Here is a 20,170-nt window from a genome sequence, read left to right as displayed (position 1 = left end):
ACCACTTCCCATTGGGGAGCAGGGATCGATGGCACCCCACCTACACCTGGGCATGTGGACTCATCCTCTGAAGGCACAGCCAGGCCTGTCCAAATACAGAGGAACTCGGCAGAGCTGCCTCAAGTTATAGCAGACAGGAATAATGAAGAACGAGCCTGGCCGACCACAAGGTCACTAGCAAAGCAACAAATTGCAATAGCTGGCAGGTTAACATCACTTTTTAGAGATAAGCATTCCAGGCTGGGTCTGGCAAGGGAGGAAACAACAAGAGATAAAACTCCTTTGACTAACATGACTGAAGCAAAAGCAACAGAGTTAATTACGAATGAAAAAAAGTCAAAAAATTCTGAACACTTTATGCTGAAACACTTTTGAAAATAGCAGCCATCACTTGACCTCAGATCCTGATGATTTGAACTCCATTTCTGAACCCTTGGAAGAGTTCTCTTCCAAGCCCAGAGGAGAGATGACCCACTTTCATGGGGTGCAAAGATAGAGCTCGGATCTTGATGCATTGATTTTCTCTTTCTGCACCCCTTGGGAGAAATTCCCTTCTGTGCACAAAGGAGAGAGGAATCAAGCTCAGATTCTGATGAGTTCTCTTTCTGAAGGAGTCCTTGAAAAAGTTCCTTTCCATAAAGGCAGCATGATAGATAGAGGCTGCATAAGTAAGCAGTGCAGTGGGCCTTGGGGGAAGCCTGGTGAGGCCTGGCATGGGCCATGTGAAAGTGTCTCTCCTTCAGAAGGTAAAAATGAGAAGCCGGGCCTCCCACCCCTGTCCCTGTCCCAGGCACTGCATGTTCTTTATTTGGGATTCTGCTCAACAACCTGAGATCACTTAACAACTGCAAATAGTACTGCTAGATTTGCATCTCATTTAACAACAATTCTGGACTCAGTTTTGGTTGCGAGTCAAACACTACCTTTAACCTATTTCCCCTTATGTCCATCTCCTTTTTCTTCCTGTTCTGAAGATTAAAGTTCACCCTCTAAGACTTTTCTGCTTGAATGGCTGCCACATCTTAAGCTTATGCGAAACAAATTATAATAGTCATGAACTGAATTAATTTTTTTTATTATAGCCAAAGGTTAGAATTAAAAGCACAAATAGCAGATGCTTTCATAGCAGAATTCCAACTTTCTCCAGAGGAGATGGACGTCCTGCGAAGCACCAGAGATGGGCTAGTTACTGAAGTAAGCATCCTAAAATATATACAATAACCTTCTTTAATATATTGAATAAACAGACTTCCTTTTCTGATCATCGTTTTCTCTTTGGATAATATGAATAAATGTGCTACTTGCAGTAAAACTTTCCATATAAGGGTGGAGTTTTTAGAAAAGAATTCTATCCTTTGCAAAGATTCTGGCTGGAAGAGACTACATAAAATAATCTTCTGTAATCCAAAGATTATAGATAAGGAATTAATTAATTAATTAATTAAAGATAAGGGACATGGGGGCTCAGTGACACTGAGCTTGTCGATCAGAAAGTTCAGCGGTTCAAATCCCTAGCACCGCGTAATGGAGTGAGCTCCTGTTACTTGTCCCAGCTTCTGCCAACATAGCAGTTTGAAAGCATGTAAAAAATACAAGTAGAAAAATAGGGACCACTGTGGTAGGAAGGTAACAGCATTCTGTGTGCCTTCGGTGTTTAGTCATGCCAGCCACATGACCACAGAGACGTCTTCGGACAGCGCTGGTTCTTCGGCTTTGTAATGGAGATGAGTACAGCCCCCTAGAGCTGGAAACGACTGGCACATTATGTGTAAGGGGAACTTTTACTTTTAGTCCAAAGATGGGTGTAGTTAGGAAATGTTCATAACATAATTGATTATAATCATTTGTGAAGGTCTGTGACTGAAATTCACAATGTCCACTGTGGAAGTGGTGAAAATAGCTTAATACTACATAATACTGTTTAGCTGTATCCTTGGAAATAATTGTTCAGGTTGTAATTGCCTGCTGTGCTCACCTGGGTGATATTGTACCATATTGTGCTTTCCTGTTGCTAATCTGTTGTACCTAATAAAATAACCAGCTTCGAACAGAGGCTGTTATCGAAACAAAGGGAATCTGTTCTCCCTAGCAAACAGCAGTAAAATGCTATGGTATGCTTAACTTTTAGCCACAGTAGCAAATAATACGGCACAAAGGAGGTATGCTGTACAACAATCCTTATTTCAAACTACAAAACTCTGTAACCTGTTTGGAATACAACACTGAACACATCTGGAATGGGTGAAGTCAATTTGCTTTGGTTTCTAAATTATATGTTTTTGAATGACAGTTCTGAGTTCAAAGTCATTCAGTATATAATGAGATGGTGTCTTCCTTATAGTCTCTCGCGTTTGAAGAACACACACACAGAATTTGTATAGACAATTATAATGAAATATGGGGCTCTCTTATACCAAATATAATTTTTTAAAAAGTAGTCATATAAAATTGGAAACATTTACATAGTTGAATATTTGCATTAGCAAGCATATGTAGAATTGTAACTATTATATTGACATACCGATGTAATAATTTTCTCTTTGTAATATTTCTTTTACTTTTTTTGTTAAAGCACTTTTTATTATTCTTTATTTCTTCTCTTAGACAATATAAATATATATATATATATATATATATATATATATATATATATATATATATATATATATATATATATATATATATATATAGCCTTCGGCTTTGTTCGGGTATTTTCCCACGTCATAATAGTTGTGCTTTTAAAGTTGTAGCGACGTTTCGGCAGAATCTCATCTGCCATCATCAGGCTTCTGTATAGTGTTCATCTGTGAGTCAGACTTTTACAGTGGTTTCAGATTTAAATTTGGGGCAGCCTATTGCTGTGCCAGAATGGTTTTTTCTTCATACTGATTGGTTGAGAGTCTTGGTCTGTGTTTATTGGTCTTGGAGTTTGCTGTGTTCTGCTTGATTGGTGTTTCTAATATCTTCTGTCTGTTTTTTGGCGCTTTTTGTATCTTGATTGGCTGGCAACATTGTGTTACTTTATTGGAGGCCTTTAGTGCAGCTTGGCTCTGGGTAAATGGACGGCTATCATTAGTTAGGAAGCTAGGTTTCATCTGGGTGCCTGGTTGGGGTGTGTTTGAGCTGGAGGTATCAGGGGGGATCTGTTTGTGCCCAGGTGTTTGCCTGGCTTGTGGTGTGGAGATTTTTTTGTTTGTGAGTGCAGGCTTCCAAATGATTGACAGTCTGGTGGAATCATCTCTTCTGTTCATGCTTTCTGGTCTTTTTTCAATCTCTATGGCTTCTCTGATGATTCTGTGGCTGGGGTTTTCTATAGTGGCTATAGAAAAATATAGAAGAATAAGTACCCGCCTGGATGAACACAAAAATGCAGTCAAAAAGCTGGAACACACTTCCTCACTAGTCCAACACATGGAAGCCACAGGTCATAGCATCAACTTCAATGGCACCAAAACCCTAGCCACTATAGAAAACCCCAGCCATTCTGGCACAGCAATAGGCTGCCCCAAATTCAAATCTGAAACCACTGTAAAAGCCTGACTCACAGATGAACACTATACAGAAGCCTGATGATGGCAGATGAGATTCTGCCGAAACGTCGCTACAACTTTAAAAGCACAACTACTATGACGTGGGAAAATACCCGAACAAAGCTGAATGCCATACATACATACATACATACATACATACATACATACATACATACATAGCCACCACTATTTAAAAAAGGGAACAAAACCAATATTTTTATCACCATCAAAAGTAAAAACATTAAACCTAGTTCAGACCCTTTGTGTATGAAGCTGCCTCTCTCTGTTATAAATGTACAAAAGTTTTCAAGTTTAAACCCATCTGAATTTGTAATACTCTGTTTTGAATTTTAAACGCTATACTGCAAACATGAAACAGCAGTCGCCAAATTTCAAGCCAGCTGGGGATGAATTCTGAAGGTTATAGTTCCAATACAAGTACCAAGTGTGCTGCAGTATGATTATTTGAATGTACAATAGCTATGTAAACAAAGTTAGTTTGAGTAACGGCTCTTAATTTTGAACTTTTTTTGTTAAAGAAATTTTTTAAAGTATTGAGACGAATAAAGCAAATTCACAATGATGTCAAGATTCTTCTGCGCACCAGTCAACAAAGATCAGGGTGAGTTCACACTGTATAAAGCAATGGAACTATCAACTAAGTAAAACCTCATAAATTGAGTTATTAGCATATTGAGATTTATATTGGAAAATAAAAACATGAAGACAAGTATAAAGCCATATGGGTTTAGATGTTCTTGCTTCTATGATTCACTTTTTGGTTAAGACTCAAACATGTTAAATCTGCAGCCTGGAGATTATGGAACAGATGGCACTCCTCCAGGAGTCTTCTTATGAACAGCTTTATCGTTGGACACAAGGTATTGCAGTTATTTTGATTTTTTTTTCATTAAAATATTATTTCTTGTAGATGGAAATAGGTGGCTTTTAGAAGTCTGTATGGCATGAGTAAATGTAGCTACTATATGCTCAATTAGAGCAATCTGAATAGTACATTTTCTTTTAAAATGTATAAGATTGCATGTTAAGGCAGTTTCTGGCAAATCAGTTCCCACTTGCTCCAAGTATATGCTGGTGCCATCATAATACTATTATAATCTGAAAACTTTTTAGGACTCTCAAAAGCTACTTTTCTGTACCTAATAATCTACCTATGTTTCAGAGTTAATCAAAGTTTAGAAGCCTATATTTAAAGAAGATAGCAATCACATTTAGACATATACCAGTTCATAGCGCTTTACAGCACTCTCTGAACAGTCTACAATGTCAACATATTGCCCCCCAAAATCTGGGTCCTCATTTTACCGACCTCAGAAGGATGGAAGGCTGAGCCAGTCAGGATTGAATGCCAGACTGTGGGCAGCATTAGTCTGCAATACTGCATTCTAACCACTGCGCCACTGGGGCTTCTTTAAAGAAGATAATATTTTGATACGGATAATTTCCTTGTTTTTAAACAACAGTAGAATTTAAAGCTTCTTTATTAGCCGTGTATTTCTTACATCTCTGCTTTGTCAGTCATGTAGTTCTCCCATCCTGTAATTGGTGTTTTTTATATTGATGGTTTGTTACTATTGCTTTTCAGCTTGAAGACAATTTGCACATGCTCTTCCTCTCTGTCTTATAGACATGAACAACCACTGCCATTGTCTTTCCCTAAAAAGTCTGATTTTGTTGTCTTTTTTTTAGACAGAAAATGTCTGCAACCCCGCCTTGCTTGTTTTAAATAGCTATGGTGTTTTCCACAGCTACTTTGTGGCTGTCGTTGTGTTTCCCATAATAAGTACTTACAGGAAGGGTAAACAACTACTCCTATATATACAAAGGGCTTTTGCCAGAGTGGCAAATACCGCTGTATCTAACTAGACTTCATCAGGGCAGCTGAATTTAGACCGTGGTTTGTAAGAAAGGGCAGTATAAAAATGCAATCTTTTCTTTAGTATTCAGTGTTATCAATTAAAGGAAGAGAGAAATGTTGTCGAATCCTTACCAATACTGACATCAGACTGTTGGCTTGTTTATAGGTGAATGCAGGGCTTTAACACAAGAAACCTGTGATGTTTCTCCAGTTCTAGCTCAGGCAATGGAAGCTTTGCAAGACAGGCCTGTTCTCTATAAGTAAGTTTCTGCTTTGGTTAAGCACACAGCATGAATATGTGGAGAAAATTAATATGACCATGGTGGGATGTATGTATTTGTGATAAAGTTGGTGTCAATTCTAAGTGACCATTTAGATCAGGGGTGTCAAACTCTCGTCACATGATGTATCGCAACTTTTCCCCTCTTCACTAAAACGGGGGTCGGCGTGGCCAGCATGCGACGCATCCGGTCCATGGGCTGTGTGTTTTGATACCCCTGATTTAGACAGAATTTCTCCAGAATAAGAAACAAGGGCTACCATTGAGAATATGCATGAATTTGCTATAGAGCATCGGCAAATGATTTGAAAAGTGATTCAAGGCAAATCACCAATGGGGAAGCCAGCCCCAAGTTGCAAGCCCCAGACTGGCAGGTATGGTAGTGGCTGCTGCCAGATAGGGAAGGAAACGACAAGTGTGAGTGATGAAGATCAGGAATGATGTTTGAGGTTCCATAAGAGGCCCATGTTGGGAATGTACGTGAGGGTGTTGGGCTGTGCAAGAGGTTTGGTCAGGGCCGGGTGCACAAGGGTGCATAAAAGGCATGGGTTTTGGGGGGGGGGGTACAGGTTGGGAAGAATGTATGAGTGTGCAAGAGGGTATGTAAGAGGTATGAGTGAGAATTGGGGGGGACTTATTCCAGACACTTGCAACTTTCCTGCCCCACTGACCTTCTTGGGAGAAGCTATCTGGGAAAGGTTGCAAGAGGGAGCTCACATGATTGCAGGGTGCTGCAACCAGTTGCAACTGTGAATCTGTTGACAAGTGGCCAAATTGCAATCACACGGCTGCGAACATGCTGAGATAGCCAGAAATCCATGGACTGGTTGTAACCATTGTTTGTTCAATTCCCTTGTAATTTCGAGCAATCGCTGAATGAATGAATGGTCATAGGTTGAAAACTATCTTTACTGTTAAAATTGAGGAAAGACTTGAGTTTGTATGTATTTTGTAAAATATTTGATATTAGTAGGCATAACTTGACTAATTTCTTCAAACTTTTGCTCCTTGAATAGAAAATACCGGTACATGAAATAGAAAAATAGAAAGATGTTTAAATAAGTGACTTCTAGTCTTCTTTCGGGCAGTTACAAACAAACTTAACTCCTCCCCTTTGAAATTACATTGCATAGATCGCTTCTTTCCATACCCATCCCTTTGCTAATGGCAAATCCAAATCATTAACTTAGTCATTAATCCATTTTGAGCAGAAAATCCATAAAAAATTTCCAGTATTTTATAAAAACACTTATTATCTTTATGCTGGTTTTGATTTTTGATTTTTCCCCCCTTAGGTGGTATTCTGGCATTCTCAATCCTTAGCTTGATATTAAGAGGTCATGGGACCTGATCTTCTACATCTTCTTCCTCTCATCCTAATGTTTTAGACCACAGCAATGCTCTCTTTACAGTTTTCCTCAAGTTGATCTCTAAGAACCCCTGGTCTCAGACAAGATTCTGCCTTTTCTAAATCCTGTAATAGTCCATTGCCTATTTTTCAACTTTCGACTTGATATTTGTATTCTCTTGCCATTATTTCTGCTTTATTTTCCAAAAATTTCACCTTGAATTTAATTTGTTTCACTTCTCCACTCAGCGGTCCTACAGATTCTTCAGAATTATTTTTCATCTCTTCTTTCGGATATCTTTTAAAATGATACATTTATATAAGCAGTTACTGATGCTGTGTGTTATTGTAATTGTAACGTTGTTTCCCAGTTCCTCAAAGATCCTTTGGAATGTCTCAAGTGTAATACCTTGTTCTGTCATCTCTGTACGTTTCATTACTTTGCTAGTAGGAGGCATTTAAATTGAGAAAGGGGAAATAAAAGTAAAGACATTTTTCTTTTTTCTTTTCTCCCTCTTTCTCCACATAAAGCCTGTCAAACTGGCGGCCCGCGGGCCAGATACAGACCACATCCACCCTAGCTCCGTAAAGGCAAAAAACATTACAATGCGTCGTAAACCGGCCCGCGACGCAATCAAGTTTGACATCCCTGCACCAGATCATTAAACCTTTAGTCCTATTCAATGTTCCATAGTTCTTTAGTCAGATGGGCTCTAGCAACTTTTCCTTATCTTTCGTTTTGGAAAGCTGATCTATTCAAATAGAACACTTTTCGAGAGAAATACACATTCAGTGTTTAATTGTTTCAAAAATACTTTGTTCAATAATTCTAGATTCAACTCTCCCCTTTGTTTTAAACTTTCTTAGTTTAAACTCTTGGCAAGCTTTTCATTTATAATTACCGTATTTGCCGGGGTATAAGACGACTGGGTGTATAAGACGACCCCCCCCACTTGGAGGCATGTTTTTCAGGGCAAAAAAGTTGTCTTATACGCCGGCAAATACGGTAACTAATCATCCAATATTTACACAGTGTGTATGTTATTCTGTGTTGGGAGTGAAGGATGTTTGAACTCTCTTAGATGGACTGTCTAAAGGAGCGTGTCTCGGAGTAGGCAGGCGTTACTTCAGAACCCTGGCCCTTCCCGGCAGAGTCCCTCGGGCTCTTGCAACGCGTCTGCTAGGTCAGCCAAACGATCCCGGCGGGGTCACCGGGAAATCCCCGGGGCTGCAGCAGCAGGACGGAGTGCCAGGGGCCGTGGGAGGAGCAGGAAGGCGGGCAGCCTTCACATGGCCCTGCCTGGGGCGACAGGAGCGACCCACGCTCTCGCTCCCCCCAGTCGCTGCAGCCTCGGGTGGAGCGAGGTGAGCGGGATTCGAACCTGATTCAGAGACGCGGGGAGGCTCTTGGTGGAAGCGACGCGGGGGATCTGGGAAGCCAGAGGCGCCTTCGCTGCGTCCCACAAGCATCCGAAAGCCGGCAATGGATATACCGTAGATTGCCGGCATATAAGACGACCCCCCCACTTGGAGGCATGTTTTTCAGGGCAAAAAAGTCATCTTATACGCCGGCAAATACGGTACTTTTAAATCCTTTAGATTGTTTCTTTGCTCTTACCTTTAATCCAGGATAAAAGAACATTCACCGAGTAGTTTGATTAGTCTGCTGCTCCAAAGATACTTCAGACTTAAAAAGATAATTGTCTTCCAAATGTGTTTTTAAAAAGTGTGGAGGGTGCAAACCCATGTATGCTGACCTCTGGCTGTCTATCACATGGCTTCTGGCAATCAGACTCAGACATAGGAAGCCTATGGGCTTCCTTGTGAGGAGCAGCCTTTTGGAGCACAAGTGAGCAGTCTTCTGGATTTAATGCTGGGCTACTGGCATTTGCCACAACACTGCCTTACCTGTTCATACAGACACGTCAATCTGCCATTTTGCCCCCCCCACACACACACATTCTGGAAGCCGATTTTTTATCTGTGGATGACATACCAAAAGTGATATTCCAAAAAACAGAAATGGAAAAGTTAAGAATAATTAATGTAATTTGCATTACAATTCAAATTCACAGTCAAATGCGGTTGATATGATTACTTCCTAATTATTTTATTTGGTTCCTCTTTGTATCATTACTTTTAGGGGTACTTTTTATGGATCCTTATAGGTCACAAGGAAGGCATTCATAGAAACGGCCCAGAAGTCTTAACGATGTGCTCTGTGTTACTTATTATTTAGATATTACGAATGACACAATTGATGTCTTTCTTTTTGACATCTTGTGAGAAGAATATAGATATATTTCAGATTTACCACAAGGTGGCAATATTGGAATGTCTACCATGACCATGTCAACAGCTGCCTTATCTTGATACAATATACCTCACTAAAATACATACCTCACTGACAGTGATGTGTATATTCCTTAGGCGTCTTAGAAATGAAGATGAATTTCCCTCAGATACATTCCTTAACTTTTGTTCCCAGTTGACATTTTCTTCTTATGAAAAACTTCATTTTTAATACTAGAATGTATTCCAATATTAAAAGTAAAGGTTTTCGGGATTCCAAAGAGTAGAAAGTGATAATGAGTTTCTCACCAAAACTACAGTCACTTCTCCTTTGATTCTCCTCATCCATTTTGCAAGAACAATAAAAAGCATCAGGCAATATTCACATACAGCATACAATGCAGTCATTCAAAAGGATTAAGGGACTTGTGCTATTTTTAAAGACTTAGTATTTTGATATTGAATCAAAGGATAGACTGGTTTGTTTTTTTTCCAATAGATGATTTCTGCTGAATTAAAATATAATTACAGTTGGAATTATGGAATTAATATGGAAGTAAAAGTGGAATTGTGTTGTTTATTAATATAAACATTAATGTATAAAAGTCTTTCTCTTTTTATATCATACTCTGCTCTTTTAAATGTTTTTTCTTCAATTGGCTGTTGCTAGAACAAATAACAGTTACAACCTGTTCCAGTGGGCTTATTACCCACTGCTTTAAAGCAAGTAAACAAATCATTTTACTTGTTTTCAGGCAGCTTGATAGTTGCCTGAATGCCTATGTTTTCTAGTTTGTGTAATTTCTGTAATTTCCCATCTTATATTGGATCATAATGAAAATGATAGTTGAAACAGAATAAATATTTATTTTCTGGAAAAAAAATCAATTTTCTTCAAGTCTGTTTGCTTGCTGAAGTATGACAGCAAAGTTTTTACATGATGATTTGGTGGCCATTAAAAATACATTTGTGCTGGGCATCTGTTGATAAATTATCTAGGCAGTTGAACTATATGCATAATCTTGCATAAAGGCACTTTGATCATTAAGGAGGGCAACTAAAATGTCCATAACTTGTAAGTGCATTTTTTCCCCTCATTGTAGATACACTCTTGATGAGTTTGGAACAGCCAGAAGAAGTGCCGTGGTCCGGGGCTTTATAGATGCTCTTACTAGAGGAGGTCCAGGAGGAACACCTCGACCTATTGAAATGCATTCACACGATCCTTTGAGGTACATTACCTGTGGCAATGCACATTGTACAGCATTAATATGAATAGGAAGATTCATTTTTAATAGAATACATTTTCTGCCTTTAGATATGTGGGAGACATGTTGGCTTGGCTGCATCAGGCTACTGCTTCTGAAAAAGAGCACCTGGAGGCTCTTTTGAAACACATAACCACAGAAGGTATTTTAGAAAGCCAAGAATTGTGGGTTTGGGATCTTCCGAGGCAGGATTCCAAGGAGGGGAATTTCATCTGGGATTTTTCTGTCCTAAAGGTTACATATAGGGTGAAGCTAGGTGCTGCAGGAATGTGGAATTTTTGCCATTTTAGGGGAAGCACTGTTTTGGGGGGAAAGACAATGGCTGAAGTTCTTCTTTCTAAATGACAGGAACTAACATTCCTACTTCTAACATACACTGTTTTTATTTTCAGTAGTGGAAGAAAATATGCAAGAAATAGTTGGGCACATCACAGAAGGTGTTTGCCGGCCACTCAAGGTGAAATATTTGGTTTTACGAAAGCTCTTGGTATTAAAACTGCATCAGCTCCATATATTGAGAAACAAGGAACGAAAAAGCAGTTTAAAAATAATAACATATTTACCTGCATGAAAAGGAACCTTGTTGATTTCTTATTTCCCAAATCTTTCATTATTATAAGAAACAAAATGGAATAACGGATGTGCAGGATTTAGAATATATCCCTGAAGAGCTTGCTAGCCTTAAAAGGAACACTATAATCTTAAAATTGTACATTGTTATTTTCTTGAAGATGAAGTGTGTATTTGAACAGTATGTTCTTAAAATGTTTCCTCAGGTTCGAATTGAACAGGTGATTATAGCTGAACCTGGTGCAGTCCTTCTGTATAAAATTTCTAATCTTCTCAAATTTTATCATCACACCATTAGGTAAGCAAACTTTTAAAAAAATTGTTTTGGGAAGAACTGGTTGTGTTCCATGGTTACATTGTAGTATAACACAGTGTCACTATACTGCTTTGCAATGTAATATCTGGCATTGAGGAAAGATGTTCTCTTGTTACACAGCTTGATGCCATCAGTGCTTAGTTTCTGATCAGATTTAAACAGCATCTGTGACGGTGGTATTCAGCCAGTTTGCACTGGATCGGGCGAACCGGTAGCAAGGATTTGGCGTGAGTTGCCAAGCTGGTAGTACGTTCTGGCTGGCCATGCCCCCAACCCGGTTGCCACTGGCTTGCTTGCCCCGCCCGCCCGACGCTCGCCCCTTAAGGTATTTCTTTTTTTTTTTTCCCCCTCCCGACAATCTGCTGTTCATACGATCAGCTGTGCCGGGATTCCTCTTGCCTGAGGCCCAGGAAGGCAAAAAATGGAGGGAGGGGCTCAGCCCCACCTCCATTTTTTGCCTTCCTGAGCCCTAGAGGAGCCTTCTGGGAGCAAAAACGCCCCCCCCCCAGGCACCTCTGAGGTCCAGAAGGCCCAAAAAATGGGTGGGGGGGGGGGTGGCTGCAAGAAAGAAAAAAGCCATGCCCACCCAGTCACATGGCCATGCCTACCTGACCAAGCCCACCAAGCCATGCCCACAGAATGGGTAGTAAAAAAATTTGAATCCCACCACTGATCTGTGACAATATTGAACTTTATGGAACCTCACTGGATAATCCCATTAGATACTTCACTGTTGCCATCTATTTCTATCTCCCATTGAATTGGAGATAGGCCTAGGGGATTTGGGAAAAGACAGCTTCTCTACGGCCTTCTAGGAGAGGCCTCTAAGAGGAGAATGGTGGGGAGCGCTTAGGTATCAACTGATAAATTTAGCAAATAGTATAAAATATATTCCTGTATCACTGAACAAGGCAGACTTTTAGGATGGAGTTTTAGAGAGGTGTTTGACTTAGTGGTTTAAAGCCCCAGGTTAGAAACCCAGAGACTGTGAGTTCAAGCTAGCTGGGTGGCTTTGGGACACTCATTCTGTCTCATCCTATTATATAAGGTTCGGGTGACAAGCCAGTTGGTCAATTTCTGGTCACAACCAATGGAAATACACTTGATCCACACGTGGTTGATCCAGTGGGAGGATAAAACAGACCATGCACTTGGAGGAAAATACTAAAAAAAAAAAAAAAGCCTCCCTTTTGGTTCAGATCTGAAATTCTACACTGATTATATCCTGCTTTTCTTTTTTTCTGAGAAGAAAAGGAACTTTGTTTTTTACCTAATGAATTTCTGAGGGGGTGGTCATTTGCCTCAGCGTCCTTTAAATCTGTTCAAAGGTGAGCAGATTTTGCTTTAGCTTGAAATAGAGATGAAAATGGTTCCTATGTTTTTTTGCCATGGCAACTTTCTCCCGGCTTCAGTCATGGTCTTGCTTCATGATGACATAGTAGTTTTCCCAGGGTGAACTTCCTTCTGGCTCTTGAGAAACATAGAAAGGAAGAACTGAGGGGAGAGACAACTTTTCTTTATTGCAAGGCATGACATTTTTAAAAATATAAATGCCTTTTTGTTTTAAATTCTCTTCCCAAATGGAATAGTTGCACCAGCGAATCCTCGAATCAAATAAAATGTCTTATTTCCTTTCTCACACGCATACTTTTTATTTTCAATTTCAGTAATATTATAGGAAACAGTGCAGCTATGCTGTTAACTACAATAGAAGAGATGCACCTTTTGAGCAAAAAGATATTCTTCAACAGTTTGAGTCTCCATGCAAGTAAACTGCTGGATAAGGTCTGTTTACATACATACGCTTTTGCTAAATATATAGGGTTACAAAAGGTTGACTTCAGAGTTGCATTTCTCAGTCTTAATCACCAACAAATCCTTTGCTCAATAATTTGGGAAATCTGTGCTTTACTGAGAAGTGATCCCCAAACTCATTTATTTTGCATTACATACCTTTGCTTCTTGTGTCAATCAGCACGCTTGTCAGTCACACGCCTTATCTATCCTGTTCTCCCAATTATGTTCTACACTCTAGCCACCACTTTTACAGAGGTGGCACCTATAGAAAGAGCAGTTTGGGATGGGCTTTTTGAAGGCGTGCCAGAACCTGATTGGCTGACATTGGCAACATGACTTCCTTTTTTTCCGCTTTTATTTTTCTTTCAAAATAGATGGGGGTGGAAGGATTGTTGCTGACATATTGAAAGTTGTAATTTATTTTCAGCAATCTGGAACCTTCTGGGTTTCATGCTAGCTTAAAAAATTCATATTTGCTTGTCTAGGTCAGGGGTCTCCAACCTTGGCAACTTTAAGCCTGGAGGACTTCAACTCCCAGAATTCCCCAGCCAAGGTTGGAGACCCCTGGTCTAGGTGATGACCAAAGTCTTTGGATTGGAGTAGATTACAAAAATTGTAAATAGACAAGTGTGTGTAACCGTTTTCATGTTATATATCTCATTGTCTTCCCAAACTGAAAGGCGACATGAACTGGAAATGATTACAGTTGAAGCCCAAATCTTTTAAAGGATGTTGAGGTAATTCCCCGTTAGGAGAATGAGCGCATACAGGGAGACATAGTGAGAGTAGGGAAGAATAACACACACACAGCACACAGATACACTGTACAGTAAATGTAGGTTTTTACTTCCCATAAACATTTAAGAAAAGTCCAAGATAAGCAGTCCAAGATAAGCAGTCCAAGTCATTCACAGGTAAAGCAGTCAGTTTTCAGTTCAGGGATAATCCAATATCAAAGTCCAGTATCAAAAACAGTTCAGTAACAGACTTACATCAAATCCAAGAATAACAGTCAATTAGGAGGAATGGCAATACTCTCCAACAGAAGGAAAACAGAGACTCACTCACTCTTCTGAGACTCAAACACACACTCCAGAAACACCAGAACAGGAACTAAACAACCCAGGTTTCTGGCTCCGTCTTATGGCCGTTTGATGAACCACACCCAAATACACTTTTAGCATTCCCTTAAAGAGACAGTATTAAAATGTCTATCCTGGTTTATATATTTTCCAACCCAACTATTAGGTGACTTACATTCCTAACAAAGGACACCAGATTGGACAACGTTGTTCTAATAAACCATAATAGATTTATTTATGGAGTTTTTGATTACTATTCTGTTCTTCTGTGTACGTAGGCTTCAATATAAACACATCTTCTGAACTCAAATATTCTGCTTTCTTTTTTAGGTTGAACTGCCACCTGCAGACCTTGGTCCAAGTCATGCACTGAATCAAACACTTGCTCTGCTGCGTGAAGTACTATCATCCCATGACTCTTGCGTTATTCCTTTGGACACTCGTCAAACAGACTTTGCACAAGTAAATTAATGTTCATTTCATCTTATGTGTATGAATGTAATCCTGCTAATTCCCAATGGTTTCACTAAGGATGTGGAAAAAATGGTAGCGTTTGTTCCAATATTTCAAATTTTATATGTTACTTCTCTCTCAAAAAAGGAAGCTGCCTAAAATTTGATCAGTAGTAGTAGTTAATCCTTTCTTTAATCTTTGGCTGTATTTGCTAGTCTCACCAAGGAACTAAATTGAATTAAATGCCAAGCTTGCCTCTCTGGCTACAAAAGCAGAGAACTGGCTCCTCCAATACTCTGCAATTCTCTCTCTGTCCCCTAAACTCAGGAGGGGAGCTATAAGCCTCTCCCCTGCTATAACCCAGGAGATCTTGCTCCCTTCCATCTCTTGGTAGAATAATACAGCACAGGCATTTTGTTGGTGGATGCTAACTTTTCTAAGCTCATTTGGAAAACTAAATTATAGAGTCTCTAGAATTAATAAAGTATTTGACCTCCCCGCCGCCCCCAAGAAATAGTCTGTCTTCAAAATTGTTTGAAGTACATTTTGCCAATTTGATTTAATACTGTCATTTTCTAAAAATTTAAGTTCTGTAAATTGGGCTATAGGTAGTCCTTGACATACGACCAGTTGCTTGGCGACTGTTCCAAGTTACAACAGATCCCCTCCCCCAGGTACTTAAAACCCAGTTCCAGAGTTACAACCGCCGCCACTCCAAACATGTGAGCATATTTTGGGTGCTTGACACCTGGCCTAAACTTATAGGTGTTTGCAGCATCCCACTGTCATCCGCACTGATTTAATAGTTTTTTTGTTTTTGCCAGAAATTAGCATTTCTGTTTTTTGGCCAAAACATCCTATAGCAAACAATAGGTCTGCTTAACAGTCTCAGGATTTGCTCAACAACCACAGGTTCATTTAACGACCATGATGATTTGTTTAACACCTCAAAATAAAAAGTGGTAAGATTAGGTCAGTCATATGATGACACACTATTCAAGTTTTAGAAGAAACATGCTGACTCCATTCAAAGTGGGGAAAGCCCACCTATCTTAAAAAGACAAACTTGGTTGGATGCTTGTTGAGTTTTCCAACGGGGAGGGGGGAGAGGATCCCCCTTTGTTTTGGCAAGCAGCCTCTGTTGTCCCTGTGTTGAATGAGTACGTAGTTGTTTTGAATATTTACCCTTAAAACTGCAGTGTTGCAACTTGAATCTTCCCTCAAGCTACGCACACACACACACACCCCAGAATAGCTTGGACACTGCAAGCCTCACCATCACCAACAAGCATCATCAGCTATCTATGTTTTTATCACTTCTGCTTTGGGCTGGCTATGCCTACGCAACTTTCCCATGCAATATCCTTTTCTGACATTAACAAATAAAGCATGACTAAATGTAGAAGAGGTTGCATAAGCGGCTGGCAAACACACTGGATTGAAAGGTGAAATTAGAAGAGCAAATGGCTGGCCGTGCTTATTTATAAGATCTGAAATCGTTTTCAAAGGCCATCAAATTTTTTTTTTCAACATTAGCTTCCTTCTTTTGGGGAGTAATAGAATGGGAAAATACCCAAGGGTTGCTCTGAGGCAGTCTATTGCTCTTCCTGCTTCCTTCTAGGTTCTGTCTTGCGTGCTGGATCCTCTGTTGCAGATGTGTACTATGTCTGCCAGTAACTTGGGGTCTGCTGACATGGCAACCTTCATGGTGAATTCACTTCATATGATGAAGACAATGCTGGCTCTGTTTGAATTCACAGATAAAAGGCTAGAAATGTTACAATACCAGGTAAATGTCCAAAGTCAATCTTCTGATGTTTTCTTTGCCATTAACCATTAACAGGGAATAAATACAACACAATCTTCTTAAATGTGTGTATCCTCACAGCTTTATATTTAAAGTAAACACTCTGGTGCATGCAGCCACAAAAAAATCATTAATGGGGGTTAAGAACCCCGATGCAGCAAAGCAGTGAAACGTAAAAAGCTGAGCCATATTTGCAAGCTGTTTTTTTTTTTAAATGACAGCGCACATAAATTACTAGTTGCTATCCAGGGGATAATTTACTAGATGATTTCTTGATTTTTAAACATTTATATTGTAATTAGATGAAATTCCTAGATTTTTCTAGATCCAGCTATGAGATAGGTGGGAGGAGCAGGTATCATTGAGCTGTGTTTGGCAGATGGTTGAATTACAGGGTTTATCTGGTTCTGTCTATCCTAAAATTAACATTATAAAATCACATTTTAGCACTCTATTAAGCCAAGATGCAAACAAGTTTTTAGCTTGCAAGAGCCATGGTTTCTTCCTTTGTTTTAGTCATGATTAAACCAAATGAGCTACTATGTCCTAAAAGTTCTGATTAAATGTTTCATTGTCAAAAACACAAAGTGGAGGTTTGGTTTTCGGTGAAACAAAACCTAGAAGGATCCTAGTATTATTTTGCAATTAATAATTGCACAAGATTAGGGCACATCTTCCACTCTCCCCCCCCCCACTTCTTCCAAGTGATTTATCTTCAGTCTCTTGCATTCCAGGGCTTCCCTCCTGTCAACCCTTGTAGTAGTAGACGGTGTCAGAAAGCAGACATCACACGAGCAATTGGCACCTTGCTTTACTTTTAAGATGTCAGCCCTTGGGGTAGATCAGACTCCAAAGGGAGGGTAAGGCTGGACTTCACTGAGATAAAATATAGTAACAGAATCTTAAAAACACGATTATGCTTCATCCTGAGTATGCTTTATTCACTCTCTTATAGCCCAATGAATCAGGAAGAAGTCTACCTGAGACTCTTCCATCTCATTTCCTGGGATTTAAAGAATATTCCTACTGATTTTGCTTAGGTAACAGTTCTTGCCTATTTTCCTTAAGGTCATCTCCCTGATTCTTTACAATAAGATACAATAACATTCTCTTAAAAGCCTGACAAGGATTCTGTCCCTTTTTATACTAAAGAGAATCTAGAGCAGTGGCCCCCAACCTTTTTTGTGCCACGGCCCGGTACCGGCATCACAAAATGATCCGCGGCCCGGTACCGGCATCAGCACGCATGACAAGGCAAGGCGAGCCGAGCGACCGGCCAGCCAGCCGTCCCCCGCTTTTCCCCGCCACCTTCAACTCCTCCTTTGTACCTTTTTTGTGCTTTTTTGTGCTTTCTTAATCTCCGCCATCGGGACGGCTCTTCGTTCGAAGCGCCCCCCCCTTCGATGAAACTAAGGCGCGAGGATTCCTTCAGGACCCAAACGCCGCTTTCCAACCGGAAAAGCTCACCCAGAAGCACTTTCTCGTCGAAACAAGATGGCGGCGCCCAGCAAACCGGCGGCCCGGTAGAAAATGATCCACGGACCGGTACCGGTCCGGGGCCCGGTGGTTGGGGACCCCTGATCTAGAGGACAATTGACAGGTTTTTTTCCTTAATCCCATGGTCTCTTAAAGAGCTAAGCTGATATTTATGTTTTGCTGGCCATCTCTGTACTCTTTTACATCTTCTCTGTCTCCTCTCAGCTGCTAATGATATCTGGGCACAGAAAATCCCACCAGTCTCTTTACACCCCATTCTTCCCAATACCATCTTGATCTCCCTCCCCGATGATGTCAGCAAGGAGACGTTGGGCCTTGCCTTTACCCTGCTCTTACTGAACTCCCCGCTCCACCAAAGTAATTATTTCAGCTTTTACCCAGAACAAAACACCCACATTTTGTTTTATATACATACACGTGTGTGTGTATATATGTATATGTGTGTGTAGATATATATATATCTACACTACACACACACACACACATACATATTTCAACCTGAGCATGTGGTATTTCAAAACAGCTGCTTGATGCACAAAGTTTGCCCTTCCCTAACTTTAATTGTTGTTTCCAAGACAAAATGCAAAGATAGGAAGCTACCTATGTAGACAATAGAATCAGCTAACTAAACGAAGATAGTATCCGAATAGAGCCTGTTGTGATATTAAAAATAATAAATAGATATGATGAATTGTTCTCAATACTGAATCTAAAACATACTTCTCATTCATTTTGGAGAATAGCAGTCATTTACAAGTAAGGTTACAAGCTGAACATGAATGGGTTTTGATAAAGATTATATCCATGGGTGAAAAATACAATTTATCATGTACTGTATGTATTCCTCTTATTTCTTCTTCGGCAATTAATTTAACAATATTGTTGCATTTTTTAAATTAAAGAATGTGCATTCTTCATTAATGCTTGCTTCATCTCCAAACACAAGAGCCAGAAAACTTTTTGTTATGGAATTATCTACCTGGCTAGTCAGTTTGTGCAAAATGCCACTTTGTGGGATGATTGGGGAAAAAAATAGTACAATTCAGAATGTCATAAACATCTAGCTGGGATATTGAATTTACATAGCTATAGACTCATGGCATGTAACTTACACAAACTCATTACCAGTTTTTTTAAAGTTAATAAATTACATATGATAATTGTTAAATACTTTTCAATAAGTGAAAAATTCACTGTCTTTATTTTAGATTGAAGCACATTTGGATACCCTTAGAAATGAACAAGCATCTTATGTATTAACTAGAGTGGGTCTAAGTTATATTTATAACATGGTACAGCAACATAAGACAGAGCAGGTAAGCGATAATTTTGGAAACTATCAATCTCAATACACATTTCTGACAAGTCTCTTTTTATGTGTTTTGCCTAACATTTAAGCTTTTCATGTGAATTTCTTTAGACTGCAAAATATAATCATGGTTAAGAAACTTGCTACCATCCCCATCATCCTAGATTTGAATAACATGTTCAAACATTAGGAATGGTTTATAAGCCTGGATAGAAGATACACCATTCTTCCTATTCCTGGAAGGAGCCAATGGAATATATAGCACACTAGCCAAATAACTCTGTTTCTTAGCTATTTAATAGACAATTATGACCTGCAAATACTGTCAAAGTACTGAGTAAGTCTTACTGGATTGCTTATTTTTGATTGCATATTTGTGTTACTTGGAAACTCCTTTAGCTGTTCAGCCAATATTTCCATTCAATCAGATACCCTGAACTGCAAATGTACCGTAAGTCTACTATATTTAGTTGAGATCTAAAGAGATAGTTCAGAATTTCTGGTTTATTTTTCTTTAGCAGAAAGGATAATTGTTTCTGAAAGCCTTAGTTTCAAAAAGGAGTTGTTATATGCATGGCTATAATTATATAACATGCAAAACCCATGATACTATTTCCTTTCATATGGCAAGCGATATTTTGCAAAACCCAGAAAGAGCGTAAGAAATAGTAAGCCAAAGAAACTAAAGGCATGAGATAAGAAGAAAAAAAAATAGAGCTAAATTTGATTTATACCAAAACAA

General features: G+C 39.4%; 1 protein-coding gene across 1 annotated transcript in view; it reads left to right on the top strand.

Moving 5' to 3' along the window:
* Positions 1-20,170, top strand: part of COG6 (component of oligomeric golgi complex 6) — a 39,058-nt gene that overhangs the window by 6,837 nt on the left and 12,051 nt on the right. Inside the window, exons 5-16 of the mRNA XM_026668586.2 lie at positions 1,083-1,194; positions 4,070-4,152; positions 4,341-4,411; positions 5,576-5,669; positions 10,433-10,561; positions 10,648-10,739; positions 10,990-11,054; positions 11,374-11,465; positions 13,151-13,268; positions 14,693-14,824; positions 16,437-16,604; positions 19,328-19,435. Of these exons, the coding sequence (XP_026524371.1) occupies positions 1,083-1,194; positions 4,070-4,152; positions 4,341-4,411; positions 5,576-5,669; positions 10,433-10,561; positions 10,648-10,739; positions 10,990-11,054; positions 11,374-11,465; positions 13,151-13,268; positions 14,693-14,824; positions 16,437-16,604; positions 19,328-19,435 (1,264 nt within the window). The remainder of the gene's footprint in view (positions 1-1,082; positions 1,195-4,069; positions 4,153-4,340; positions 4,412-5,575; positions 5,670-10,432; positions 10,562-10,647; positions 10,740-10,989; positions 11,055-11,373; positions 11,466-13,150; positions 13,269-14,692; positions 14,825-16,436; positions 16,605-19,327; positions 19,436-20,170) is intronic.

Source organism: Notechis scutatus, chromosome 1 (genome assembly GCF_049901735.1).
Source record: "Notechis scutatus isolate UNSWTSFEM ecotype Mainland chromosome 1, rNotScu1.2, whole genome shotgun sequence".
Taxonomy (NCBI): domain Eukaryota; kingdom Metazoa; phylum Chordata; class Lepidosauria; order Squamata; family Elapidae; genus Notechis; species Notechis scutatus.
The sequence above is the reverse complement of the archived record's forward strand: the minus strand, read 5'-3'. Positions and strand labels throughout refer to the sequence as shown.